This window comes from Podospora bellae-mahoneyi (genome assembly GCF_035222275.1).
Source record: "Podospora bellae-mahoneyi strain CBS 112042 chromosome 1 map unlocalized CBS112042p_1, whole genome shotgun sequence".
NCBI lineage: Eukaryota > Fungi > Ascomycota > Sordariomycetes > Sordariales > Podosporaceae > Podospora > Podospora bellae-mahoneyi.
The window spans coordinates 4,913,657-4,940,268 of record NW_026946359.1 but is presented as its reverse complement, the minus strand read 5'-3'; the positions used below and the strand labels follow the sequence as shown (position 1 = coordinate 4,940,268).

Genomic DNA, 26,612 nt, shown 5'->3' with positions numbered 1-26,612 from the left:
ATTCAAAGTGGCAATCAACTCAGGGTAAGGGTTATATATGAGGTTGGAGATAAGATAACAAATTCTGGGGATGCAACTGCCCCTCATCACCCCACCAAGGAACTCCAGACAGCCAGGGCGCCTTGCTGTACCTGCTTGCCGCTCGGTCAAAGTCATCTCAGGTGTTCGGCCAAATTTCGAGTCATAATCACCCGGCCATTGCACCCTTATAAGCAGGCCGTTGATCTCGTTACTTTGACCCCAATTCCTCGCGCAACCGTCACCTCTTCAGCTCCATCTCGTAGATTTTGGACAACTATTCACAATGGCCGAACCCACGCCAAATCCCGCCCCTCCTGCTGAGACCCCAGAGGTTGCTGGTGAGGATGCTGGCCCCTCCAAGAAGGCCCTGAAGAAGGCTGAGGCCAAGGCTAAAAAAGGTATGGATTATCACACACCGATCAACTCTCCATATATACAAAGATATCTTAACCTAACACTGTTGTATAGAGGCCGAGAAAGCCAAGCGGGCCGCTGAGAGAGCTGCTGCTACTGCTCAGGCCAACGCTGCTGCTGCTGAGGACCATGCCACGGGCAATTATGGCCAAGAGACTCACGAGACCAAGTTGTCCGAGGATGCCACCGAGATCAGTCTTAAGACGCTCAACGATGAGCATCTCGGCAAGAAGGTCAAACTTAGAGCTTTTCTCCAGAATGCGAGAATGCAAGGCGCCAAGATGGTTTGTTTATCTATCTTCTTGATATTACGATATACTGACGAGACCACAGGCCTTTGTTGAGCTGAGAGAAACCGGCAACTGGGCGATCCAGGGCGTGGTTGCGGCGAACGCTGATGGTTCAGTGAGCCGTCAAATGGTCAAGTTTATCGGATCAGTTAACCCTGAGTCCTTTGTGGTTGTTGAAGCCACAGTCGAGAAGCCTCTTGAGCCCGTCAAGAGCTGCCGTGTCTCTAACTACGAGCTCCACTTGACCAAGCTTTTTGTCATTTCCTCTGCTCCCGCCATGTTGGGCATGACCCTCTCGACAGCCAACAAGGCTGTCACAAACTTCAGCGATGAAGAGGCCCCCGCGGAAGCGACTGTGGAAGGTGTTGAGAAGCTGAGCATTTCTGGCGAGGTCTCCGGTCCTCCGGCCGCCTCGATGCTTACGCATTTGGACAACATTGTCATGCACAAGCGCTCTTATGTCCAGCAGGCCATTGCTGACATCCGCGTTGAGGTGAAGCACCTGTTCCGTTCTTACCTGCGCGAGCACGGTTTCAAGGAGTTTGAGCCTCCCTGCCTCATTGCTGCCGCCTCCGAAGGTGGTGCCAATGTGTTCCGCCTGCCTTATTTCGAGAAAGAGGCTTTCCTTGCCCAGTCACCACAGTTTTACAAGCAGATCGAAGTTCTTGCGGGAAGAAAGCGTGTCTTCTGTGTTGGGCCCGTGTTCAGAGCCGAGAACAGCAACACACCCAGACACATGACCGAGTTCACAGGTCTCGATTTGGAAATGGAGGTGACTGATTACCAGGAAGCTTTGCACATGCTCGAGGGTGTACTCCTTCACATCTTCCGCACTATCAAGAAGACTTGCGCAGATGAGATCGCCCTCGTACGGTCGGTATATCCCTCGGAGGAGTTTCTCTTACCCGAGGAGGGCAAGGAGGTCCGCTTGACTTTTGCTGAGGGCCAAAAGCTCTTGAGAGAAGAAGGCCCAGAGGAATTCAGAAATGTCAGTGACTTCGAGGATATGAGCACACCCCAAGAGAAGGCTCTGGGTGCTCTCATCAAGAAGAAGTACAACACCGACTTCTATGTGTTGGACAAGTTCCCATCTGATGCCCGCCCCTTCTACGCTAAGGAGGATCCCACTAATCCCAAGGTCACATTGGCTTACGACATGTTCATGAGAGGGCAAGAGATTCTGTCCGGTGGTCAGCGTATCCACGATCCTGTGGAGCTTGAAGCTCGCCTTCGCACCAAGGGGGTCGATCCTAAGAGCCCGGGCATTCGCGAATACGTTGACCTGTTCCGTCAAGTCGGAGCGCCACCCCACGCTGGTGGAGGCAGTAAGTTTCCTGACTCCGGTTACGCTTGCTTTGGCGGTAAGCATGTTTGTTGGTATGGCTGCTAACCTGTCGGCTGTAGTTGGTCTTGATCGTGTTGTTGCGTGGTATCTCAACCTTCCCAGTGTTCACCTTGCCGCCTACTACCCACGCACCCCCAAGAGATTGTTGCCTTGAATGGATAGCATGGGAAAAAAGATGCGGAAAAGTCCAAGGGCCTGCAGTGGTTGGCGTAGCGGGTACGATAGAGAGTCCTAACCCAATACACTTTATCGGCATGGTTCTTGTAGCATATATAGTCATAGCCAGAGTGGTTGCGCAAAAGGTCGTGAGATGTGGTGTTGTAGAGGGACCAATGACTACAGAAAATTGTACTTAAGGATTAGGTCGGGTACACTAGAATATGTATATGCAGGGTTTGCTTGTCGAGTTGGGATGAGGGGTTGCAAAGCAACTCGCAGACAGGAAAATGGAGATTGCGATAAAATATCAAGGGTCTGAAGGATAGTGAACATACCTTTTGATTGTTATTTTCGACTTGTCGACTTTTTGGTGCTCTTGACTAGGTAACCATTTTTCGAAGGCCTTGTTTGTCCACGGTATGCGGAGCAGCTTAACACTATTGATCCTCTGAAGGATATGATAGGCTCTTGAAACAACTAGCAACGCAGATAGACATGCAGCTGCCATTCAAGCCACAGCGGCTTCTCTAGATAGAGAGAGGCTGGGGTGGGGTGCACCTTCTTCAAAAGTTACATGGCGATGTGGAAGCATTTCGTTGCATCTCAGGATGTTCAGGCATTCTCTCTTATTCACTTTTCACCCTGACCGCTGATTATAATGTGACAATGTGATTGACTGTCATCTATTGTAGTACATCAGTTTTCTTTTTCAAGTTATTCATTTTGACCCCGCGTGGCCCTGGCAACATACCGGTATTTCGAACAACTCAGTAATTCGTCAAAGCACGATTGTGGAAGGAGTGGTTCAATCAGGCACATACTAGCCCGCTGTTAGAGAGATGAATTTGGTCTCGGCGACAACATCAAGACCCGCTTCTTTCTCGGAATTTGTCACTTGACCGGCAAGACGGCGAGAGGACAGTGAGAAGAGAGCATAGACAACAAGATTGAACGATACAGCGGATCAGGTTTTCTCATCTCCATCCAACGCCAATTGCAACTCTCAACTTTACGTCCGAACAGCGCGAGACTGTCACTTCCTCGTCCCACCTCGAAAGATTGTATCAACAAAGATCCAACGGCGATAATGACTCCTCAGCTGCCAGAAAGTGGGCAAGCCAATCTTTTCACCTTATCATGCTCTTAGTGAATAAAGTGAGACTGACATTCATCCTAGCTCCGCGGAAGCAGACAACAGTCGGTGGCCGTGTGACCAAGGCAAAGGGTAGTAATCCCAAGTCCAGTCGTTCCAGCACCACAAAAGGCCGTAAGCTTAGATATGGTCCTTGCCCAACATGCAAAATTGGAATTCTGGAACGAAAGAGAAACAACCCAGAAGGAGCAGGCCCTGATGCCGGTGAGTCCGTTTCTCCACAACACAACAAGTCCCAAGCTGAATGACAACCTTTCAACCAGGACTCTGGCGCCTGAGCTGTTCTAGATATACCGCTCGTCCTCCTTGCAGACATTACGAAGCCTTCAACGAAGATCCTCAGATTCTTTGGACACAGAAACAAAACGAACTGGGCAAGGGGCCATGTCCTGAGTGCCATATCGGCCAGCTGGTTGAGAGGGTTAAGAACCCTTTCGAGTACACCGAGAAGTACGCAGAGTGCTCGAGACGAGGTGAAGAGGACGGGTGTTACTATATACGGCCGGTTATCAAAGGAAAGGCTGTGGAAGCGGTAAAAGGGAATATCGACACAGTTGAGGCCGGTCCCTCGAAGCAAGACAATGGCATCAAGATGGATCAGAATTCCGGTGATATGAATGGCGAGGCTGGCAACAGTAAAGACGAAGCCAGCAACAACAACAACCAGGCCACTATTCCCCACCACATCGAGGCTCAACAGCCTGTTATTCCCGAGACCCGAAAGCAGACGAGAGGGACATCCAAGTCGATCCATAAACACACGGCAGAAGACTTGAGTGGAATCGAAACTGGCGATAGTATGGAGCATACGACTGCCAAGGCCTCCTCTAAAGAAAAGGTCAAGGTCACAATCGACCTGACTCTCGACGAAGAGGACGAGAATGATGAGACGAAGTTTGGCTCCGTGAGCGCGTGTTATCCAGCACCCGCGAACGTTTACCCTGCTCGGACGAGGCTGTTCCAATCCGCCTCGCCGCAAAATCTCGAGGGCATGCAGGCGCCGATAACAGCTGTCTCAACTTCTTCAAAAAGTGGTCTCATCATTCCTAGTGGTCATCACAGCACGTTGGTCACCCCGGCGAAGAGCCCTAATTCACTAGGGCACTCGCCTTTTTCTGTCCCTGGAAAACCTGCGCCGACTTCGAATACTTCCGGTCGTTTCAACACACCGACCAAGTCCCTGGGTATGGCAGGGCAGCAGCCTTTTTCTTCCGGCATGGTTACACCCACCAGTAACCGGCCTAACAAGACTTTCATCTTGCCGCCCACGCTTCCCCAGAAGCGAGGGAGAAAGGATGATGAGAAGGAGGAATTTGACATCGATACTGGCCTTAAGGACGCCATGATCGAGCTCGCCGACCAACTTGATACACCCGTGCCCAACAGCAAAACACAACCCAAGGGGCAGGTAAACACCACGCCAACTAGCCAGTTCACCTACCGGACGAGCTACCACGGGAATAACCCGTTTAACAGCTACAATACCACACGTGTTCGAAGCCAGTTCAACCGCCCCTCGAACAATCAACCTAACAACGACCCCAGTACTCAGGCGAATTACCAACCGACCAACCAGTTCGTCCACCCCCCCAGTAATTCGGTGGTGAAACCGACGTTGAACCCAGTGTACAACTCCGACAGCGATGTTCCCACGAACCCCTGGGACATCTGGGAAGCCCACAGGCTGACCAACAGTCAGTTTCTGAACAACAATGCCGGTACCAAGGATGACAAACCCCCTGCCAAACGCCAGAAGAGAGATGAGTTTGACGATTCTGACTTGGATGATAACGACTTTATGGCGCTGGCGGAGCAGACTGAGGGACAGTCTCTTGGTGGGAAGAGGTGAGGAGTTTGGTGGCAGGTAGTTCCAGTTTGGGCATGAGGGAAGGGGGAGGGGGTGAGAGAGAGGGCTAACAGAGTGTAAGAGGAGATGAAGAGGGATGGAATGGGGTGGGTTTTGTGGGCTTGCGCGGTAGTCTTTTAGCGGGCGTTAGCGAATGATGATTTTTTGAATGATGTTGAATGAGCGATGTATATGGAAGAATGTGAGCGAGCTTGTGATGAGGAGGGGTGATTATGTGGTGAGGATGTGCATCTGCTAGATCAGGAAGGTACCTTGCAGTCAATGGTTGAGGCATGTGCCATGTTGAGCTTTTTATTTTTATGGGAGTGATGTGAGCGATGAGGCGGTGAAGGGAGTTGTAGGTTGAGAATGTGATTGATCCTGTAACGGAAGAATTACTATAGGACTGATATCGGACCTAGACAGCGAAAGACACATCCTCGCTTGTAATTCTTTGCAAGGTCTTCCGAATCATCGCGTGGTGTATCCCCCCCCGCCTGACGTAGCCAGCCACACCCTTGGGCAAACATACTGGCACTGCAAAGTAAGTTAGCCCGAACATATTGCTGAACCACGTCTCAAAGACAGGCATGACTCTCAAAAAGTCTGCCAGTAGGCCTCGAAAGGTGGTTAGTAGGCCTCGAAAGCTAGTCAATAGGCCTTAAAGAGCGGCTAAATTTCCTACTTAGAAGGGTGTAAAGTGATAGTCGTCACACGTATTCCTGACTTGCAGCACCAATTATTCTGGGTGCGGATAGTAGATTACACTGCATGCCTGGTCTGTAAGATGGAGGCGAGAGACCGAACCAAGTCCTCGGGATCGTGGGGGGCTCTTTGACAGCCCGGGCCCGGACCCAGCCGCGACAATGTTTCAGTGCACGGTCCCATATGCGGCCCTAGACTGCACTAAAAAATAAGTGCATGACGCCAGTTGTGGGGTTGTGCTCCTTCCTAGGAGAGCGCGAACTCGCGACAGGGTCACCTGTTGTTGACTTTTCAGGATACGCGATTCTGCGATTCCCCTTTTCCTTTTCAAAAAGACCATTTTTACCCAGGCATTTCCCTGATACCGAGAAACTCTTTTCTCGCTCCTCAGGCATCAAACTCCACATATTTTCCGCGTTCATCTCTTTTTGAGTAGAGTACTGGACATCATTCTTTTGCCGTAAGCGGGGTTGCTCACAGCTCTAAGCTTATCGCCAGTCGCGTCGCCGCAGCCCCATTGTTTCCTTTCGACCTAGAGGTAACCCCGGTGAGCCATGGCGGACGAGCAGGTCTTACCAACGCTGCCAAAAACCCCATTCAATGGGGCGAGCAAGCGAGCGTGGGCGAAAGCCAACGCGCCTCCACCCAGCGTCTCAACCTCGAGCGATCCAGCCGTCTTTTCCAGCGATGACGACCCTGCACTCGAGGCATACGGAAGCGCCCGCCGACACAAGCGGCGGTATGTAGGGACATGGTATGAGCAGCATGCTGCTCTGTCTTCCGACTCCGCAATGGGTGATTACTCGTCGTCGCCCTTTGTTCGCTCATCGCCCATCGTCTGCCGCCCTCTTCGGCGAAAGGCTGGGGCGAGACAGCAAAAGCGCGAGTTCAGGAAGCTCGACAGTGGTATTTTCATGGGTGGACCGGACTCTACTGATACAGAGGGCGACGTCCCGGCCCCATACACACCAAAGTTCTTCGCGTCGCCGGCACAGCTGAAAATATCGCCTCGATCTCAACCACAGTTGTCCGAAGCTGAGGCAGTTGCACGGGAGAGGATCAAAAGATGTGTGGAGAACGGCACCCAGGAGGTTGATTTGAGGTATCTATGATACCATCCAATGAGTCGCCTGGCTGTGGATTTTGACTGACAAAATTTTAGTGACCTTGGCCTGAACTCTATCTCGACGGAGACTATTGCACCAATTGCCGATATCGAGCCGATTCCCGTGGTTGTGAAGGGCGTGTCATTCCGCCAAGCTGATCCAGACATCAAGATATATCTGTACAACAACCACCTTAAAGACTTTCCCTCATCTCTGGTGAATGTCGAACCTCTTACGTTCCTCACTCTCCGAAACAACGACTTGACGGAGATTCCAACATGTATTGGAAAGCTAAAGAATCTGAAGACGCTTAACCTTGCGCAAAACAAGCTCAGGTATCTTCCGGCCGAGATTCTGCGGCTCATGGGCGATGAGGGGAAGTTGGTGATGCTTCATACTGCATCAAATCCTTGGTGGATGGCAGAGAAGGTTTCGTTCGAGGCCGCGACAACAAACTGCGGTCCCAACCCATTGATCCGGACCCCAGTGGAATTCTTGGGCAGCGATGGTCGGATCTACTCGAGATTTCGTCTGCCGTTGTTCGGAGATTTGGCTGAGAGCACTGGCTCACTGGAATTGGAGGTGGAGGACCCTACCGAGCTCGAGATGCCCCAGGATGTTAGCTACAGGGAGCAGGACGATAACAGGCTCCTCAACCCAAAGGGTGCGAGGTCGCTATTCGAGTATGCGCTCAAAACGCTTACTCAGCTGCCGGAGCCTGAGCTAGAGGAAGTCAACTATTGGTTGGAAGTTGATGAAGGCTATCCGGACGTTCGGGAGGCGCTCAATCAGGCCGCGCAGGCCCACCGCAGAGGTGGCCTCACATGCTCGGTGTGTAACCGGGGGATGGTCGTTCCTCTGACCAGGTGGGTTGAGTTCAAGGCTCCTGCAGCGACGAAGTTGGACAGGGAGTTGCTTATACCCTTCTTGAAAGTTGGATGTTCGTGGAAGTGTGTGCCTGCCTGTCAGTCGAAGTCTTAGAAGATACCTAGGTAATAAGATTTTAAAGATAATTAATATAGCTTTGAAGAGAGTGAATAGGCCTTTGAAAATAGGGAATAGGTCTCCAAAGATAATGGATATATGTTCAACATCTGCTATCGGCGGTCGAAGATAGTTGATATGCTTTCAAGATCGTTAATAGGCCATGAAAGATAGTTTTAAAAACGCATTCTTTGCATATACCCAATCGTTGAGGGACATTCGTCTTGGCTGACTTGTTGCTCACAAAGGTCGTTTGCTAGGGAAGTTGGCATGGATAAGGTAACGGGGTGTTGCTCATGTTTGTAGAGCAGCAGCCTTGCTCAGCCATAAGCCCAGATTCGAGTCGAGGGCTGGCTTAATCGGGCTTAAGTATATTTTAAATCATGGTGCGGGTCTTTCGTTGGTGTGAAGTTTGAGATCTGATGTCGAGGATAAGTCTTGGCATATGGCACGAGCTCTGAGCTGTGGTGCTTCTTGACAGGGGTGGTTGCGGGGACCCACGGGGCTGGACAGGCAGGGTTTGTTTCAGCGTCACATCCAGGTCAACGTTCCAGGGAAGTTTGTGACCGGCTCCCATCGTTTCTAAGCTTCTGCAAGCTCTTTGCCAGCTTCCACCATCAACACCAACCCAGGCGGCGCAATCTCACGACAGCGAGAGAAATAGAAAGAATATCGTTCTCAGTTTGCGACTCACAACTGATGGAACACCGATAGAGCGGCTCCATTGACTGCATTCGATACGATCCAATTCCGGCGCCCACTAGCGCGCCCGTTGCCCAACATCAACGACACACACCTGTTACGTCCCGATCGATGAGCGCTTGAACCTCAACATACGACGATACTACGAAGCGAGAGCTATCATGCTCGCCATGCCCTCCGCGACAACCCTCTTAATAGGGCTGCTCGCCCTCCCTTCGGCCGTCCGCGCCGTCTTCAGAGATGAAGTGGGCCATATTGACTACCACTACCAACTCCTCGGCCTTCCGAAAAGGGAAACAACCTTTTTCCACCGCCCCAGAAAAGACGAGCAAGGAAGCTTGCTTTACACATTGAGTGATGAGGGCGTGTTGGGGGCTGTAAACCCGGGTACTGGCGGGGTTGTCTGGAGGCAGTTTCTGGCGGGGGATAGCAACAATGAAACGGCAGTGGGAGAGGGGTTCGCCAGGGCGGGCGAGGGTGAGGGATGGGTGGCTAGTGCTTATGGAGGTGAGGTGCATGCCTGGGACGCGGTGACGGGGAGGAATACGTTCTGGGCGAGGTTTCCGGGGAAGGTCAAGGATTTGGAGGTGATGGAGATGACGGAGGCGGAGAGGAAGGATGTGCTGGTGCTTTTTGAGGAGGAGGAGAAGGGGGAGACAGTGTTGAGACGGTTGAATGCGCTTAACGGGGATGTGGTTTGGGAGTTCAGGGAGGTGACCAAGGACGTGCCGCTTCAAGTCAGCACGAATGTCGAGAAGGTTTTCGTGGTATTCTTGAAGGGGACCAAGGGGGCGTACAGCCTCAAGGTTACGACTCTGGATACGCTTACTGGGAAGAGGCTCGATGAGCTGGTTATTGGGACTAAGGCGAACCTGAATGACGAGGGAGATATCATGCTTGTCGGCGCGAACTCGGCGGCTCCGATTGTGGCTTGGACTGATGCTGAGCATACGGCTTTGAGGGTCAACGTTTTAGGTTTGAAGACGAGCCAGGAGTTTCCTTTAGTTGAGGGGACTGTTGAGGTTGAGATTCACGCTCCTCATCTGATTCAGTCGCAGCCGCATTTCTTGGTGCACAGCAAGACTGCGACTGGCAACAAGGGCGAGGTTTACCACATCGACCTGAAGACTGGACATATCTCCAAGGCGTATGATCTGCCTCTGCTTCCAGGCAAGGGCGCTTTTGCAACTAGCTCGATCTCAGCCAACGTGTACTTCACGCGTATCACTGAGGATGAGTTGATTTTGGTCTCATCCCAGTCTCACGGCGTTCTTGGACGCTGGCCCCTCAAGAACACCAACTCCAAGGTCGCTTCCATTCATGCAGTATCTGAGGTGATCAAGAAGGCTGGAGCTGATGGCAGCTATGCCGTTCGGTCTGCGGCCCTTACTGCCGATGACGAGTGGGCTCTCGTTCGTAATGGTGAGATCGGATGGACTCGCCCTGAAGGCCTTTCTGGAGGCGTTGCTGCTACCTTTGCTGAGATCCCTGAGAGTGAAGAGCTGGCCAAGTCTCTCGAACAGGAGGCCCATAGCAACCCGGTTCAAGCTTATATTCATCGCGTCAAACGCCATATCAACGATCTCCAGTACCTCCCTGCTTACCTCAACAACGTGCCCACGAGGTTGATTAGCAGCATCGCCGGCACCGATGTCACTTCTTCGGCTGGAAAGCTGTCGCGCGACAGCTTTGGCTTCCACAAGCTGGTCATTCTTGCCACCAAGCGCGGTATGGTTTACGGGCTTGATATTGGTAACTCTGGCGCTGCTGTCTGGCAAAAGAGGGCATTCCAGATTTCCAAGGGCCAGAAGTGGGATGTCAAGGGAATCCTGGTCAACGAGTCATCGGGCGAGGTCACAATCCTCGGTGCTCACAATGACTTTGTGGTCTTGAAGACCGAGACGGGTCAAGTTATCAGCGCTAAGGCGCCCAGCTCCGAAGCAACAACTCAGAGCACTGCTCTCATTGACACCGCTTCTGGCCCACGTCTCCTACGCATTGGCCTAGACGGCAAGATTGGTGATCTCCCTGTTGATAAGGCTCCGAAGCAGACTGTTGTCACTCGTGGTGCCGATGGCGAACTGAAGGGTGTCGTCTTCATTCCTGATGGTACCACCGCTCATGAATCTACGTCTTGGATCTTCTCCTTGCCTGAGAATCAGCGCGTCGTCAGCATCGCTACCAGGCCCTCACACGATGCTGTTGCTTCGATTGGCCGCGTTCTGGGCGACCGCACAGTCAAGTACAAGTACTTGAACCCGAACACTATTGTTGTTGCCGCCATCGACGACAAGACCTGGACCCTCACTGTCTACCTTCTTGACACTGTGTCTGGCCAAATCCTTTCCTCGGCCAAGTACAACGGTGTCGACCCCACTAAGCCGGTCGAGTGCGCCATGGCTGAGAACTGGTTCGTCTGCTCGTTCTTTGGGCAGTACACACTGCGTGATAACTCGGCTCAGTCTCTCAAAGGCTACCAGATTGCTGTTTCGGATCTCTACGAAAGCGAGGAGGCTAATGACCGCGGCCCGCTTGGTGATGCCTCGACCTTCTCCTCCCTCGACCCTGTCGATGTCCCCACTGGTGTCGCCCTGCCTTCGGTAGTTTCCCAGACTTACATCATGGGCGCTCCTGTCTCGGCCCTGCAGGTCTCGCAGACCAGGCAAGGGATTACCACTCGCCATATCCTCGCCTACCTGCCCGAGAACCATGGTATCATGGGCATCCCAAGAATGCTCCTCGAGCCTCGCCGTCCTGTGGGTCGGGATGCTACGCATGCTGAGATCGAGGAGGGTTTGTTCAGATACCATCCCGCGATTGAGATCGACCCCAAGAGCGTTATCACGCACGAGAGGGATATCGTTGGTATCAAGAAAATTATTACGTCGCCGGCTATTGTTGAAAGCACCAGTCTCGTGTTTGCCTATGGTGTGGATATTTTCGGCACAAGAGTCACTCCTAGCTTCTTGTTTGATATCCTTGGGAAGGGTTTCAACAAGGTGTCGCTTGTGTCGACGGTGTTGGCGTTGTTTGTTGGTGTGACTATGTTGGGCCCTATGGTAAGCTTACTTTTCTTGCATATTATGGGGATTGTGGCTAACAATTCATCTTTACAGGTGAGGAAAAAGCAGATCAACTTGAGGTGGAGTGCGCCGATGTAGATGGGACGATAAAAGGGGTTTGTATATGTACAAGAGGATCGGGAATGGGGGGATAGATACATATGTTAAATTTAATTGATGGCTGTTATGACATTCCTTTGGCTATTTGGAGTGTCGTTACTCTAGGCTTTTTGGTTGGAAAATCTCAACCAGACGCTGAATCTGTGCCGTGGCTTCTAGTTCAAGCATCCTTGACACCAGGTTGGACGGCTACTCTGACGATGCTAATACTAAATAATATGGATTTTGAACTGTGAGAGCAATATAAATGACTATCTCGTACCGCCAACCATTGTCGATTAACCCTTCTTGCACTAGCCTTGCTTTCTGTCGACCACCAAGACATGGGCAGACACGATCAGATAAATACGAGATTCTGGTCACCTCCATGATGCCCGTGCTAGCCATGATGTTCACGATGTCAAAAACTTCCATATTAGCCATCAAGGTTAATGTACTTCTCGATGGCCACCAATCTCCAATATATTTGACACATATACACAGAGGAAGTTGGAGTCACTAGGTGAGAAAAGTCGCAACAAATGCAAAAAACTCATCAGCCCCAATGGGCGGGCTACGAAAACCCAGTTGAGAAAGGTTTTACTTGAGGGGGGATCGAACTCGGGGGCTGTCGGTTGCAAGCCGAAGCCGACGCTGTGGGGGTTTAGCAGCAGCTCTATATCCTGACCATTTGACCTGATCACAAGGGCACCATGGTCAAGATATTGGAGATGCTATTAGAAGCTGGGTGTGTAGACTGGTATATATGCCGAGGTTGTGCTAGGAGAGAAGGAACCTGGGTTCTGTTGGGAAGGAAGGACCCTGGGCTGTGATAAAGGAAGGAGCTTGGAGATGCGACTTTGAGAGTGAGGCCTGTTGCTGGGATCGTTGTCGACTTTGTACTGCTTTGCTGAGTACTCAACAACACCGACCTGACTTCGTCATTGTTGATCTCTTCTTGTTCATGCTGACACCATCGTCTCCATCACCACTGAACTGCTCTAAACTATCACCTGACGCCACCAGCAACCTCATCAATCTCAGATGAATCATCATTTGTTTCTATCAAAACACTTGTAGGTCCTCGAGACATCCAAGCAATATCTTCATTGGTCTAGACCTCCACAGAACCATCCCATAGGGCCTCTTTTTCCCACTTGGTTCTTCTCGACAAGTCATAATGCACGAAATATCGGCACAAATTGCATGCCAATCACCGGAAATGATCATTATTCAGCTGCCTGACTTCATGTGTACGCTCTTATGGCTAGTCACGGCGAAATCTACCCATTCTGGAGGTAGTTTAACAAGTCCAAGGCAACAACAGACTGCAAATGATTTCCGAACATGTCTCACTGTGACCAAGGGTCTGCAGTAAATGGCTTCATCCCAGTTTTGAGGTGGTATACCGCTTGCAATATGCCTTGCAGACTGGCGCTGGCGATAGCTCAGGTTACCTACAACCATCACCAAGTTTCCTGCAGATATTTTCTCGCTTACACACAACGCACAAGCAATGCACTGATGCCGCAAAGGATAATAAATAATCATGTACTCTCCCACTCACTGGTTGTGGCTAACTTGTGGCGCGGTAATACTGGCGTGGTCCGGGTACTAGACCCCCATCGACGTCGTGCGAAATCACTGCAGACTCGACCACGGGGGCAGGACTCGAGAACTCCCCAGGTCGTACACCGTACCATCATCACCCCACACACAGCATATATCACAATATGCAGCCATATTCGAATTCGTCCGGCTGCTGATGCGGTGGGTTACGAGATTGCATGATTGACTGCATCGATACGGGATACTTGCAGTGGTTACAGAAACTACATGAAATGCATGTGAACAGTCACAAGCTTCTTGGTCACCAGCTTAAAGTCGGAACACGTTCACACGACGGAAGCCACACCTTGTTCTCGGAGACACAACAGGCATGGGTAACCCGATGTATTCCCTCAATGGGATGCTTGCAGCCAATCTCTCCTGACGACTCAACAACATTTCAAACTTGAGACCAAGGAGCCTGGGGCAAGGCAACCGGTCGTTGAGATATGACCATTGGAGGTTTCCTATCAGAGACAGGTGATATGTTAGCGGTATGCTTTTGTGTCGGTCAAGCTTCGCCCAGCGGACACCAGATGGGATATGTTTAGTCTGGTTTAAAGCAGCAAGCAGTATCACCGGACGTGATGGAATGGACCGCTTCTCCGTAAAGTCCAGGCTTCCAGTCAGTTCATGCGAGTCTCATGTTGTCGGCGCCCAAACCCAGACAGGAGACCCGTTTGACTGGCTGCGCCCCCGATACGGGACCCGGGTCGGCCCGGCTTTCTGGAACGACGACGTAACCACGCCGTCGAGGAAGAGCACTGCCCAACTTAGGCAAAGCTTGTGTATATGAAGCGCATTCTCCTTCTTCTTTCTGGGAAGAGGCCTCCGACGATAAGCTTTCATAAAGACAGCGCCCCGTGCCCGTTCCCAACAAATCTTCAAATCGACGGGGGGATATCTGAGTCGTCGTCATCTACCACCACTTCAGCGCCCGTCAAGGGACGAGAAGCTACCAATAAAAAGCGCAAGGCAACAGGACATGGCGGGGAGACCGGAATGCCCCCAGCATCAGGTGCCCTAGATTTTCAGGGCCGGCTCCGGTCCAAATTCTTTCTGCGCCCCCAAAACCTTATTCTCATGCGGATCAGGAGGTTCCGGCACGGGACTTCGGGTTAGACTTCGGATTGGTGGGCCTTGAGACAAACATGAGCCGAACGCCGCCTGCAGGAGAAAAGGCATCCAAAACGATGAAACTGTCCGCGGCCGCCCCCGACCCGCGCGCAATCCCTGGGGAAATCCTGTTTGCGCCGCAGAGCGGGTTACCCCGCATTTTTAGAAGCGTCTTTCATATTCATGCTGAAAAATTAATTCGTCTATAACTTCTGATCCTTTATTTTCACCTACAACATCGCGGCCGCGTGGCCATATGGTAGAGACCAGCATTTCAAGCTCCGCCCCCCTCCTCAGCTCCGTTCACCAAATCGTGTTACGGAAACCACGAGCGGTTCTACAGCTTTTGAGAATTGGCACCTTCCTCTCTCCTTCACCGACAAGCATCTGACGGCAACATTCTCAGACATCGGGAAGAACTGTCGTCCAATACTCTGGTTTTTTTCTTTTCTTTTCTGACAGCCGAATGACGGGTTAAATTCTCCGCTTGTGACTCTCCGACTGACCGCCCCGCCTTTGCCCGTGGAGAGCTGAGGAAACAAGGCGACGGCTTTGATACGAGTAGAAAGGCGAGAGATGTATCAATTTTGAGCTGAAAGGATAACGCCACATGCTCTGTGCCTTGATTCGCTTTTCGTCGGTGTAGAGGTCGGTGTGGTGAGGTCGTTCAGCTCAGGGGCTTCACTAAGCGGGGGAAGAGAACCATTCGCTGTGCTACGAAGGGAAAGGACCCCACAATGATGCCCGCTGGCCCCACAAGAAAACCGTTGGCGCCTTGCCAAGCTTCCAAGGTGTCCGACTTCTGGACCTCCATCGACACCGAGAATCATGACTGCTCTCATTACTTCTGACACAGTGAGAAATACTCACATGTATTGCACCGCCCTACGCCGCCTTAGCCCCCATCATCTCAAAAATAACCAGCTTATCAGCACCTGCTCAGCCTTATACCTGTCAGATTCCTTGATATTAGCTGGATCCGACAGCTTGGGTCAGCTCCGAAATCCGGGTCGAAATCGGTCGCCTTGATGCAAGTTGTCTCCAACGCAGAGTCGTCGTTGGCTCAGCTTCTCGGTATTCTTTGATTCCTTTCTTGGTTTGAAGCTCTTGTTTGACCTCATTTTTGTGCGTTCCGGCGAACAAACAAGCTCGCCTTGGTGCTTTGACTAGCTACTGTGGACTGGACGCCTTGCGCTACGGTCCTTCGAGCAAAGCAAGTAGGTGTTTACGATCCGGCCTACGAGACACCGAGTTTTGGGATCGATGAGATGGGTTCGTACAAGGCCAATTGATCCTTTGGAATCTCGAACCAAGCTTGTCTCGGGGCAAGCCTTCCTTGTGCCCTGGGTTGCTTTAACTCACCGGATCGGATCTGGCGTGGCTGCAGGGATGCCTGATCATAGTGGAGTGCTCTGCATCTACTGCATGTCTAGGTATATGCAGCCCTGCCTAAGTGTCGAGGTATTGCGCGAATGCGAACTCAACTTTGATGCTCTGATTGCTGGGTTGTTACTACCAAGGTAAAGAGATATGTAGGCAGTCGCTAGGCTGGTAAGGCGACCAACCGGATGAGGGGATTCGCTTGACCAGCTCTTATCCGAAAGAATGACAGCAACCTCACATCACACCTACCAGAGGGAGGGCAAGAGCCGATGAATGTGACATCACCGAATGCCGATAGATTGCATTTTAGGTAATGGGGGGTCATGTTGATATTGTGGATAAGGTAGTGTGGTCAGCGAAAGGAAAGGCGACACGAATCACTTGACCTAGCTCTAATGCGGCGAGCCGAGTCGGTGGGAAAGCAGTCTGCCTTGTTGAGCTGTGAGAGTTTCCCGTCTTGGACAACCATGTTCTAGACAAACGGGAATGGGGCCCGGTAGTTACCGACCGATGTACGACGAGCGACACCTTACCCAGACACCGGAATGCCGAATTGGGGGTTCTATGCAGAAGAAGAGTGGTACCTAAGCGGGATCGTGCTACATTTTGGTGTAAAGATGCTGCTCGGGATAACTTGAATGTGTGATGGTGAGACTCCAGAATGGTACGATATTTGTGTGTGTCTTTCAGATTGTTCTTGGTAGATGGGAGGTTGATGTAACGCTGCAGTTAGAGGGTGGGGGTACGACCCTTTGTTACACGGCAGATAGCTGTAATATTCACAGAGCTTCTGAATCTGGAGCGTACCTTGCACCGTCTGCGAGAGTACTGTTTAGGTGAGGTCGTGACCCATGCAATCGATCTTTGCTCGCTAACAATGCTTCCAATTAGTCTCAATTTCTCTCCAGCACTTGTGCTTCTGTCTCTTAAGGCAACAGTCATAGGGAGCCACTAGGGATGGGTTGGAAGGTTAACAGCAGACCTTGCTTTACTAGTGGGCTGCCACGTGTGCCGTGAAGATCATGGAGCTTGAGGATCTGGTAACCTATTCGAGTTTGATGACCGAACCGGGCTGAGGGCCTGTTGGAATATTTGGTTCGTATGTCTGGTGAAACCACATGACAACGAGGCATTTTTGGAGTCGTTCACATGCCAGCAAGTTGGTTGAGTTGGGGTAAAAATGTCTTGCTACCACGTAGCGAAGGCCAAAGGAATGGAAGAGCAATGAAATGGTAAGGCTCCTGGACAATGTGAGTGACTAGAGTAGGTCAGAAGAGCACTGAGATGCCTCTTTCGGAATTATTCTCGAAGCCAGTGATTCCAGTTCTTAATAGGAGCAAGGCTACTAGGCTGATGATGATGCTCGTGATGCTCATGATGATCATTGTCAGTGCCAACGTAGATTGGAAACGAGCTGAGTGTGATAGAGGATGGAACGCAATTGGAACAACGAATACGAACTGTTCTCAGTGTGGTGTCGGTGAGTTGTTCCCCCCAACCTGTCACCAACTGATTCTTGTATCTTAGGAGCCAGATTCATAGTAAACTGGTGAAGCCAGCCTATCATATTTTCTGTATAGATTAAAAGTCATTTTGGGTGTAGTTGCTTTATGGTTCTGCAAGGCTGATACTACTTTCGGTCTTTTGCAGACAAGTGCCAACCAGAAGGTGACACATTAGCCCCACAAACAACATTGCTAGTTCAACAACACTTCAAGCAATTTCCCCAGCACTAATCATCTCGATGTTTCTCATACTTTGAGCGCTGCCCCCCTCCCCCCTCCCCCCCCCAACCTTGAGCAATGTCAGGGAGTAGGTAATCTCAGGTATGTTGTCAATGGCAAGGCAACTAAGCAACCGTCACCACCCTCCTTGTCACACATCCTCCTCCCAACAGCTACAAAACACCTCATTTACGTCGTGCAAAGCCAAACCCCAAAAGGGCAAACCCTTTCTCCCAGTTTGTGGTCGGCTAAATGCACGTAATACATGCAGAACTTGGGCTTTTCGTGGCACCCATACCCAGATTGAATCCTCATCCGCGCCTATAGATTTGATGCTTTCTGAAGTCTCTGAGTTTTGTACGTGTACATACCCGGGCAAACAACATATGAGGCATAGATATGGCGATGGCAGTCCATGTAGAGGGCTTTTCATGAGAGACTAAGAGTATGCCACAGAAGCCTCACATCAAATGACGTCGGTTCTTTTCCCAATGGGAAGCAGTCATGTCTCAGCCTCGCCGGCAGTTGGCATGGTGGTGTAACATCGGCATCGAGGCCAGCCTTACCGTACAGGCCGGTGAAACCATGCTCTGCTGACGGCTACCTGCATGAGGCCTATTAAGCCGACCTGGAGCTACCCTGATGATGGAAAGATGTATTGTGTTGTCTTCAACATGAGAGACGAAAGAGAGTAGTTCTGAACAACGGAGTGAATTCTCCTTCAGAGTTCCAATGAAGAGATGAGTATGCATGTCAACCCAATCCAACCCTCCAACCTCGAAAAAACTCCTCAATTGCGCTTTTGATGCAAGGGAAGAAGTAGTATGAGTTGTCCTGCAGTTGATAGCTTCAACTTGTCAATAGCGGCGTCATAATGAGTGAGACCGGAAGGCAGCGTGCTGTAGAGAACCCCTGGCTTCTCATCGGAACGACGACGCAAACTTCATGACTAGCATCTCGGACCGTGCCGGGAGAGCATACCGGCGCAAGAGCGGTGGCGACAGGATGCGTTCCGATTAGACACCCACCGAGAAGAAGCTTACGGCTCTATGTAATCCTACGTGACGTGAGGGCTCGGAGTTAACTTACTCCGCAGGGACACAACCGGCAATTGCTCTGCAGCTAGGGGAGGTTGGTGTTGACCGAAACCTTCTGAGTTCCAGCAAGGTTAGAGGAATGAAGAGATAGAAACATCGGGCTCAGTTGAGGCGTAAGTCGGTGAGTTGTGTTTCACCATCAACTCGCGACCTGGAGCTTGCATGTATGCTGGGTGCACCGGACTCGGTCGGTTGGTGATTGTGAGTGCGCGAATATGGCACAGATGGAGTACCTGAACCAACTGCAGAATTGCCTGAACTCAAGCAAACGCAGAAGGCGGGAAAATGCAATTGGCGGGCAAACAGGGCTGATATTGGGGCGTAAGCTGATGGTGCTGGTATTTGAGTTGCCGGTGGTGCCAGAGATATAGCGGTTGAACAAGCTAAGGCAAAGCAAGGAGTGTTGCAGACGCGAGCAGGGCATCTTCCATGGTTTGTGTATGCTGGCTTTCGATTTTGCTGATGGAAGTCCTCGCCACGCCCTGTAACTGCTGACCCGGTTGAGCCATGAAACTGTTTGTTGACATGGCTACCGGTGTGACCTTGACCGCGATCAGAATTTTCGTCAATGCGGTGACAAATGCTGCGCAGTGGGTATCAAGTAGCGGAGATTTTGCGAATGAAGACATGTTGCTTATGCTGAACTCGCTGCAAATTTGTCAAATACTCTGAAGGTGTGACAGAGTGGACAGATGATGACGCCTTGCATCTGTTACTTGGCCATCATCGGCAGACACATGCTCATTTGGCCAACTGCTCGTGATGCCAGTCCTGGGGATTTTGCCATGACCCTTTCCCATCCATCCATAGGTAGCCACAGAAAGTCATTCCAGCCACCGCAACAATGGCCTTCGAGATGTTCCCCAATATCGGTGCCGTCAAAAGAGAAGGCGGCATCAAAATTGGCCCTAAACTGCACCTTTGATAGGCACAACATGTCGCCGACCACTTGAACCGACGTGTCACAGTTCAGAACCTTGACACCAAGCTAAACATCCTCACTGGCTCTTGGTGACGAGATTCGCTTCACTCCCTGCTTCTCAATCTCCTGCTGGGTCAATCCCACCAATCCCCCACACATCCCATGACTCACTAACCCAAATCATGCGGTAAACCAACTGCAGCGCGAGACCTGTTCCTCCCCGCTACTGCTCTAATTTCGCCCTCGCCGCCTTCCTCACTATCTCCGGACGAGTGACCGTCCTCTCGTGTGCCGTGTCCCCAAATTCTCACACAACAGCCTTCAAAATAGTGACGATAGGCGGCCGCTGCCTAGACAAGATGCCCGACAACTTGACGTGCAAATTGACCCATAATAATCGCCACGAAAAGTCGCTAAGGAGGGTTTGAGGTCTGATGAAGCGGTTCGATACGAGCGTTGTACTGAAGGGCCGAATGAGCGACTACCTTGCCCTCACGATTCGCTGATATCCTCGCCCAAAAGAGGCGCCTCGAAAACCCAACTCGCCCCCTTCGTAACGCAACACAACGGCTTCGGCGATAATCTTCCAAATCTCGACTAGCAGACACAACCGAGTTGAGGCCTCAAGGGTCAAGTCCAAGGTTCATGGCACGCTGATGCTTCGGAGGTTGGTCGTGCAGAAATGGCCTGATGACTATTTAGCGTCTTTGTGGTCAATAGAAGAGTCTCGAGGAAGCTGAAATCAAGGGGCAAAGGCCGGGTTCGAGACCATCTTGAACTCAAAGAGATATCGGGTTGGAACTTGCCAGCTGCAGCCGTTATCAAGGCGCCACAGATGATTTGCCACACGCCACTTATAACAGGATGCCTCCGAGGGCTAACCAATCACATTTGGTGGAATGTTGTCTGTCAAATTGCCACCAATGCTGTGAGCTGTGAGTGAACATACACACGAAATAGCTAAACAGACGGAGAGAATAGAAGGAATAGAGAATGATTATGGAATGCAAGATGGAATTCCATCCGTTTGTGTCAGCCCTCGCTGCCCTTAACAGTTCCAACTATGCTTGCCAATTCCGACGTGTTCCTTCCAATGTGCTATTACTCCGTTCATGTTCTTTGAGATATGCCGTATCGAGTAGTTGGCTGAATTTTATGGAGTGCGACTTCGGGCAGGATAACTGTGTCGTCAAAGAAAGGTAAAGGATGGGACGAGAGTCTGGCCAGTGCGTGCCATGCATAACAGGAGGTCCAGTTGGGGAGGCAGAAATAGCCGATAGAGCCCCGTCACAACTTATTTGGAACCATAATCTCTTTCATTACAGACACCGGTGGACGTGGGAGTGATGTCTGACCAGAGTCTAGGGAACCTGAATCCCAGATTGCCTGGGGACAAGGACGCCAATGAAGTGCAAAGCCTGCACCTCGCTTGAGCGAAGGTTTCGGTGAGAAGAATGGTAGTGTTTCCAGGCAGGAGCAAAAAGAGGTTGGAGCTGCGGGGTGCGTCAAGAATTGCGGCTCTGCTGGATGGCGGCCCAATTGCGAACCACCTGGACGCCTTACAGAAGGGCTGCCGCTGCTTTAAGATTTCGCAGCGATCCTGGGTCGCGGACGGGCAGCCTGGCCAACCAATTTAGAGTCTACGGGTGGACGTACCTTCTTACTTTCATAAAATAACATCGTCACGGTGGTCCACACAACACTTCTGCTTCAACAAGATCCTCTTCTATCTTGAAAGCACTGAACTCGGCTGCTCTTTTCCCCGCCGGTTGCATTTGCTGGTTCCTTACAGAACTTCGGACCCCCGCTTTTTCCGTCCTTCTCCCACCATTCAGAGCAAAACCCCTCATTGCCAAGCCCTCCCAGTTCGAGCGGGCGAGTGGCCAATCACAGCGCACTCCATAGAATGCTCGTTGAGCAGCTCGGTCCATCTTAACCTCACCATCAAACAGCTCCCAGCACACTGTCGCACCACCACCGCGGTCAGAGAATATTACACATCTAATAATGGACTTCAGCAAGAAATGGAATGAGCACCTTCGGCGGTCATCGGCCAAAAAAATCAACTGTCCCGACTGTAGCGAGGATCCTCAATATGTCCATGAAACATTCGAAAAACACCAATATGAAAAGCATTACGAAACAGTCCACGTCAAGTCGCTGAACGAAAAGAGCACCGACAAGGAAAAGAAGGAGCTGATATCCACTAAATGGAAAGAAGCTCCCCCAATAGAGAGGTAAGTGTCTTCACAGTCCTCGCTGCTTTTCTAATTTTTTCAAACACCCACAACTCACACATACCAGAGAGGCGAGCAAACCCGCCATACGCAACTTGGATCCCAGTTCAAAAGATGCAAAGGCCGTGACATCCTCCACACATATATCCAATCAGAGGCCGTTAGATCCAGACTCTGGTGCTCCCGGACCGGATCGACCCAGCAGGAGATCGACTCCGGATTCAAAAAGCCAACCATCCCGATCCCGCAGCCCTTCTCCCCCAAAGAAATCCAAGGCTCGGATAGAGCCCGACCGAGTTGACCGACGACCTCCTGCCAAGGGCACCCTTTGGACGCCCGATGCCGACCTCACAGCCTCTCAACGTCCTTACGACAAATCCAATGTTGCTTCAAGAGTTTCATCTACCCCAACATCCAAGCCACCACATCGCCAACCACGCACGTCGACATCACGAAGCTCTACTCAAATTGAGGAAAATGACCCGACGGAACTGATCAAGCAACCTGAAACCAGGCCAATCTCCCAGGACCAACTGGTAGCCGAGGTGAAGGGAATCTACGCCGGGCTGGTGATGGTGGAGAGCAAATGCATCGAGGTTGACAATGCCCAAAACTCACAAAATGACCCAACAAACAAACTCAACAACGAGCAATGGCAAGCCTTGATCGCTCTCCACAGGACCCTGCTTCACGAACACCACGACTTTTTTCTCGCTTCTCAGCACCCTTCTGCGAGTCCTGCCTTGCGGAGATTGGCATCGAAGTATGCCATGCCTGCACGCATGTGGCGGCATGGTATTCATTCGTTCCTCGAGCTGCTTAGACACCGGCTGCCAGCGAGTCTTGAACACATGCTGATGTTCATTTACCTCGCATATTCAATGATGGCTCTTCTCTACGAAACTGTTCCGGCTTTCGAGGATACCTGGATCGAATGCCTTGGTGACCTTGGGCGTTACAGGATGGCCATCGAGGATGACGATATCCGGGATCGGGAAAATTGGACCGCCGTGAGTCGTCACTGGTATTCCAAGGCTTCTGACAAGGCTCCAACCACCGGGCGGCTGTATCACCACTTGGCCATTCTTGCTCGTCCCAATGCGCTTCAGCAGCTCTATTACTACACCAAGTCCCTTTGTGTCGCGATTCCCTTCGGCTCTGCTCGTGAGAGTATCATGACCCTGTTCGACCCAATCATGGCCCCGACTCCCAATCAGCAGCAATCGAGGCTCTCGGTTGCCGAGTTCGCATTTGTCAAGGTCCATGCCATCATGTTCAGCGGCAAGCAGATGGAGAAGCTGCATTCAACTATGGATGACTTTCTTCAGTCTCTGGACAGCCAAATCACCCGCTCCAGCCGCAAGTGGCTCGAGGCCGGCTACCACATGGGCATTTCGAATTGCTGCGCTGTGATTGGCTACGGAAACGAAGCCAACCCAATCTCGAAGTCATTGAAGCAAAGCCGTGGTGCCGATGAAGAAGCCCAAGATCAGTTGATGGCAGACGGCGATCTTGGTTCTCCTGTCCCTGAAGACTTGGCCAATGCGCTCAAGCTCTTTTCTCAAACCTACGATATTGTCGCGCGTAGGGATGGCGACCCTAACATTCTTCCATTCCTTCATGTGTCTCTGGTTTTCATTTACCACCTTACGTTCTTGCCCGAGACCATTCATTTTGTGGCACCTTCATTTCCTTGGAAGCGGACTGCGTTGATGATGAATACGTTGCTTGGGTCTTGCAAGAACTATAGTCGCGTTGAGGAAACCGTTCTTCCCAGGTCTGAGTCTCGAAGACCTTTGCCAGAGGACTATGCCATGCGGGGCCTTGCTTGGGCGGACAGAGTTTCTCCCAGTGATTGCTTCTCGAACGAGAAGATCGACGATGACGAAAAGTATTTTGAAGTTGCTTCCATGGCCGAGGAGCGCAAGGAGCGTGTGCTGTGGTTGGGACACAAGATCGCAACCTCCAATCCTAGATGGCTGCGGTATAATGCGTCAACCCATGAGTTCACTGTTGCCCCTGAGTATGAGACAGAGGCAAAAGGGACACCAATGAGCTCAGTGGAGAGTGTTGAGATGGGAGAGCTTCCTGATGCTGCTGCCATCACCTCTTGAGAAAGTTAGCAGATCGATGTTTTTTGGCATCTATCAACTATCAACAACACTCCTATTGCCCAGCACTCGGAGCTCGGACACACAAATCCAGCTTCGAGTCAACACTCGCATTGCCAGCACAAATCATCAGGGGCAAACCCCTTGTAATGACAGGGACAAGCCACAGCATTTTGAAGAAGGGCTGACAGAAGGCGGCGGTGAAAGCCGAGCGACTTTGTCTGACCTGCGGGGAAGCCGAGTTATATTCACTCTTTGGACCTTCGACATTTGCTTGAGCAGGACCTTCCTCTGCTAGCCTCCCTTTGCCGTTGACATGCCTTTCATGGTCCCTTTGTGGGTGATTGTCAGACCGTCAAGGCGAGCCGACATTTTTGGGGCGATGACAGAGCAAACGAAATGCGTTAGCTGGGTGAGGGAGTGGCAGCATATTGGACGATGATGGAGAGGTGTCGGAACGAGTCGAGGAGCGAGAGAGAGACACAAACGAGATTTCTTGATTGTTCTCGACCAGAGAAGGGCTGGTCACACGTTGTTTTCAAAGAGAGCCGTGAGTAATACTTTGGTGCTTGTTTTATCTTGGGTGTTGCTTTGAGTATGTGTGGTCTTTTTGCTTTCACATGCTTCCGTTTTCCCGTCCCTTGTCTTGAATTTGTGGCGAAGGCAAGGAAGAGTCATGCACATCACCAATTACGTTACGACACTTATGAATAACCTTCCTTTTACGTTGTATCAAGAGAGATCTTTACGTTTGTTACTTGTCTTTTGGCGAGGTTCTGGCTTTTTATGTGATGGTTTGGTACTTTGGAAAAAAACAGGAATATTCTATAAATGACAATAAAAATTTGATATCGGTAACAACAAGAAGACATCGCCCGGAAGAAGTGACATGGAGAACAACTACACCAGCAAGAGTCCACAACACAACATCTGAGAATAACATGCATGGCAACATGAGGGGTTTTCTGATACCTGGGTATGGCATTTATTTGCAATGGTTACACAACAAAATTTGAATCACAAATACTCAAACGCAAACAGGGACAACTTTAAATAGTTGATCAACAACTCGTGTTTTCTAACTAATCTACTAAATGTCAGTTCATTCCACTCACTCACTCACACTTCCACCATTACTTACCTTAGAAAAACCCAGTCACTCACCCCTCCTCCTACAGCTCCACTCCTACACCCTTACTCAACGAGGTCGAGGCCTGATCAATTCCTCCCGCACATTGTGGTACTCACCGGTAGCCAAGTTGCGTGAGTAAGAGGTGATCTTGACCGCGTCAAAGATCAAGCAGCGGCGGCAGATGCGGTTTTGGCAGTAAGGGCAATTGTAGGGGTGGGTGCGGCAGCCGAGCTCGTGGGCGCAGTGGCAGCATTCCCACATGTTGAACCATTCCTCTTCGATGACGTGCTCGATGGATTGGGTGACACCGTTGACGGTGTGGGTGGTGACGCGGCGGCTGGTGGTAGTGCGGGCTATTTTGTTGGTGTTTGGGAGTTTTGGTTAGCGGTGGTTTGTTGGTGTTGGTGGTGATAACTTGAAAGTGTAAAACTTAGCCTTGTAAGTTTGTTGGTTTCAAGAGTAGAAAGTGGGTTGAGATGAGATGAGATGAGATGATGAGATGGTTGATGATTATTTCGAGAATTGGATTTAGAGAGGAGATGTGGTTGTTAAATAGGCAGTTCGCATGAGAGCACGTTTACTTGGATTACCCCTATTGTGAGTAGAGACAACAGCTTTGTTGATGAAACAGCGGGATAATGTCTTTGTGTGCTCCTCTACAAGAATACTTTCTCAAGGACAAAGGACACATACCTTCTTTCACGTCGTTCCAATCAACACTGCAAGTCAGCAAACCGCGCAACGGCCATTAGCTTACATATTTTTTAATAGGATACATGCCTGCTAACTGCCTATAATTCATCTTTCCAGGCCTAGTTTAGAATACTATATTGTATTATCCTTATGAAATACCGGCTATTTCGTCCATGGTGTGCCACAAAAAGTCCTTGGTTAGTTATAGGAATACAATGTCATGCTCACGTATGACCATTCTGGCCCTTAGTTATCTCATTGCCCATATACCCTCCGTCATCTCTTTCAACTACAAATGCTAGGTAACCAAGCCTTTCGTTCTAAGTTCGTTGATATATTTCCTTGTATGAGTGAATCAAGGTTGGAATAATTGAAACGTACAGGTACTTGGCTGGGGGCATGGTGGTAAGGAGAGCACAATGGGATTGTGGAGTTGATGAGATAATAGTTTTGTCTTTCTCTTTGTTAGGTTGAATACCTCTGGTTGATGTCATCAGAATCAAAGCATCTTCACTTCTGCATTTTTATCGACTTCCCACCCGGCAAAGCCGCACAAGAATCGATCAAAAAAGCAAGTAAGCGGCACAGAGATCCCCCGATCGTGAACTGGTCTCCTCCTGGCCACTGCTCAATCTGAAGTCGGCTGCTCGCAGATTTCCAGACATGACAGGTCATTTGTTCGTCTCAAACCCGGCCGGCCAAG

At 50.8% G+C, this 26,612-nt stretch overlaps 5 protein-coding genes across 5 annotated transcripts; all 5 read left to right on the top strand.

Annotated features, from left to right (window-relative positions):
- Positions 1–92: 92 nt before the first annotated feature.
- QC761_114760 (uncharacterized protein) lies at positions 93–2,565 on the top strand. The gene is made up of 4 exons (XM_062874755.1): positions 93–419; positions 490–719; positions 769–2,050; positions 2,130–2,565. Exons 1-4 carry the CDS (start codon positions 305–307, stop codon positions 2,222–2,224), a joined length of 1,722 nt encoding a protein of 573 aa, XP_062737937.1. The 5' UTR covers positions 93–304; the 3' UTR covers positions 2,225–2,565.
- Positions 2,566–2,741: 176 nt separating this feature from the next.
- Positions 2,742–5,553, top strand: QC761_114755 (uncharacterized protein). The gene is made up of 3 exons (XM_062874754.1): positions 2,742–3,338; positions 3,407–3,586; positions 3,646–5,553. The coding sequence occupies exons 1-3, from the start codon at positions 3,317–3,319 to the stop codon at positions 5,229–5,231; spliced, it is 1,788 nt and encodes a 595-aa protein (XP_062737936.1). The 5' UTR covers positions 2,742–3,316; the 3' UTR covers positions 5,232–5,553.
- A 649-nt stretch (positions 5,554–6,202) lies between these two features.
- On the top strand, positions 6,203–8,184 carry QC761_114750 (uncharacterized protein). Its single transcript, XM_062874753.1, has 2 exons — positions 6,203–7,035; positions 7,096–8,184. The coding sequence occupies exons 1-2, from the start codon at positions 6,488–6,490 to the stop codon at positions 8,018–8,020; spliced, it is 1,473 nt and encodes a 490-aa protein (XP_062737935.1). The 5' UTR covers positions 6,203–6,487; the 3' UTR covers positions 8,021–8,184.
- A 386-nt stretch (positions 8,185–8,570) lies between these two features.
- QC761_114740 (uncharacterized protein) lies at positions 8,571–12,136 on the top strand. Its single transcript, XM_062874752.1, has 2 exons — positions 8,571–11,784; positions 11,842–12,136. The coding sequence occupies exons 1-2, from the start codon at positions 8,887–8,889 to the stop codon at positions 11,884–11,886; spliced, it is 2,943 nt and encodes a 980-aa protein (XP_062737934.1). The 5' UTR covers positions 8,571–8,886; the 3' UTR covers positions 11,887–12,136.
- An 8,977-nt stretch (positions 12,137–21,113) lies between these two features.
- On the top strand, positions 21,114–24,087 carry QC761_114730 (uncharacterized protein; the record flags this gene model as incomplete). The annotated part of the gene is made up of 2 exons (XM_062874751.1): positions 21,114–21,973; positions 22,041–24,087. The coding sequence occupies exons 1-2, from the start codon at positions 21,744–21,746 to the stop codon at positions 24,085–24,087; spliced, it is 2,277 nt and encodes a 758-aa protein (XP_062737933.1). The 5' UTR covers positions 21,114–21,743.
- Positions 24,088–26,612: the final 2,525 nt, after the last annotated feature.

Excerpts from the sequence above, each read along its gene's own strand:
- QC761_114760 (XM_062874755.1), top strand. The coding sequence starts at position 305 with ATGGCCGAACCCACGCCAAATCCCGCCCCTCCTGCTGAGACCCCAGAG. Across the intron at positions 720-768 it reads GAATGCAAGGCGCCAAGATG|GCCTTTGTTGAGCTGAGAGA; the intron begins GTTTGTTTATCT and ends ACGAGACCACAG. Across the intron at positions 2,051-2,129 it reads ACCCCACGCTGGTGGAGGCA|TTGGTCTTGATCGTGTTGTT; the intron begins GTAAGTTTCCTG and ends TGTCGGCTGTAG.
- QC761_114755 (XM_062874754.1), top strand. The coding sequence starts at position 3,317 with ATGACTCCTCAGCTGCCAGAAA. Across the intron at positions 3,339-3,406 it reads GACTCCTCAGCTGCCAGAAA|CTCCGCGGAAGCAGACAACA; the intron begins GTGGGCAAGCCA and ends CATTCATCCTAG. Across the intron at positions 3,587-3,645 it reads AGGAGCAGGCCCTGATGCCG|GACTCTGGCGCCTGAGCTGT; the intron begins GTGAGTCCGTTT and ends CCTTTCAACCAG.
- QC761_114740 (XM_062874752.1), top strand. The coding sequence starts at position 8,887 with ATGCTCGCCATGCCCTCCGCGACAACCCTCTTAATAGGGCTGCTCGCC. Across the intron at positions 11,785-11,841 it reads TGACTATGTTGGGCCCTATG|GTGAGGAAAAAGCAGATCAA; the intron begins GTAAGCTTACTT and ends TCATCTTTACAG.
- QC761_114750 (XM_062874753.1), top strand. The coding sequence starts at position 6,488 with ATGGCGGACGAGCAGGTCTTACCAACGCTGCCAAAAACCCCATTCAAT. Across the intron at positions 7,036-7,095 it reads ACCCAGGAGGTTGATTTGAG|TGACCTTGGCCTGAACTCTA; the intron begins GTATCTATGATA and ends ACAAAATTTTAG.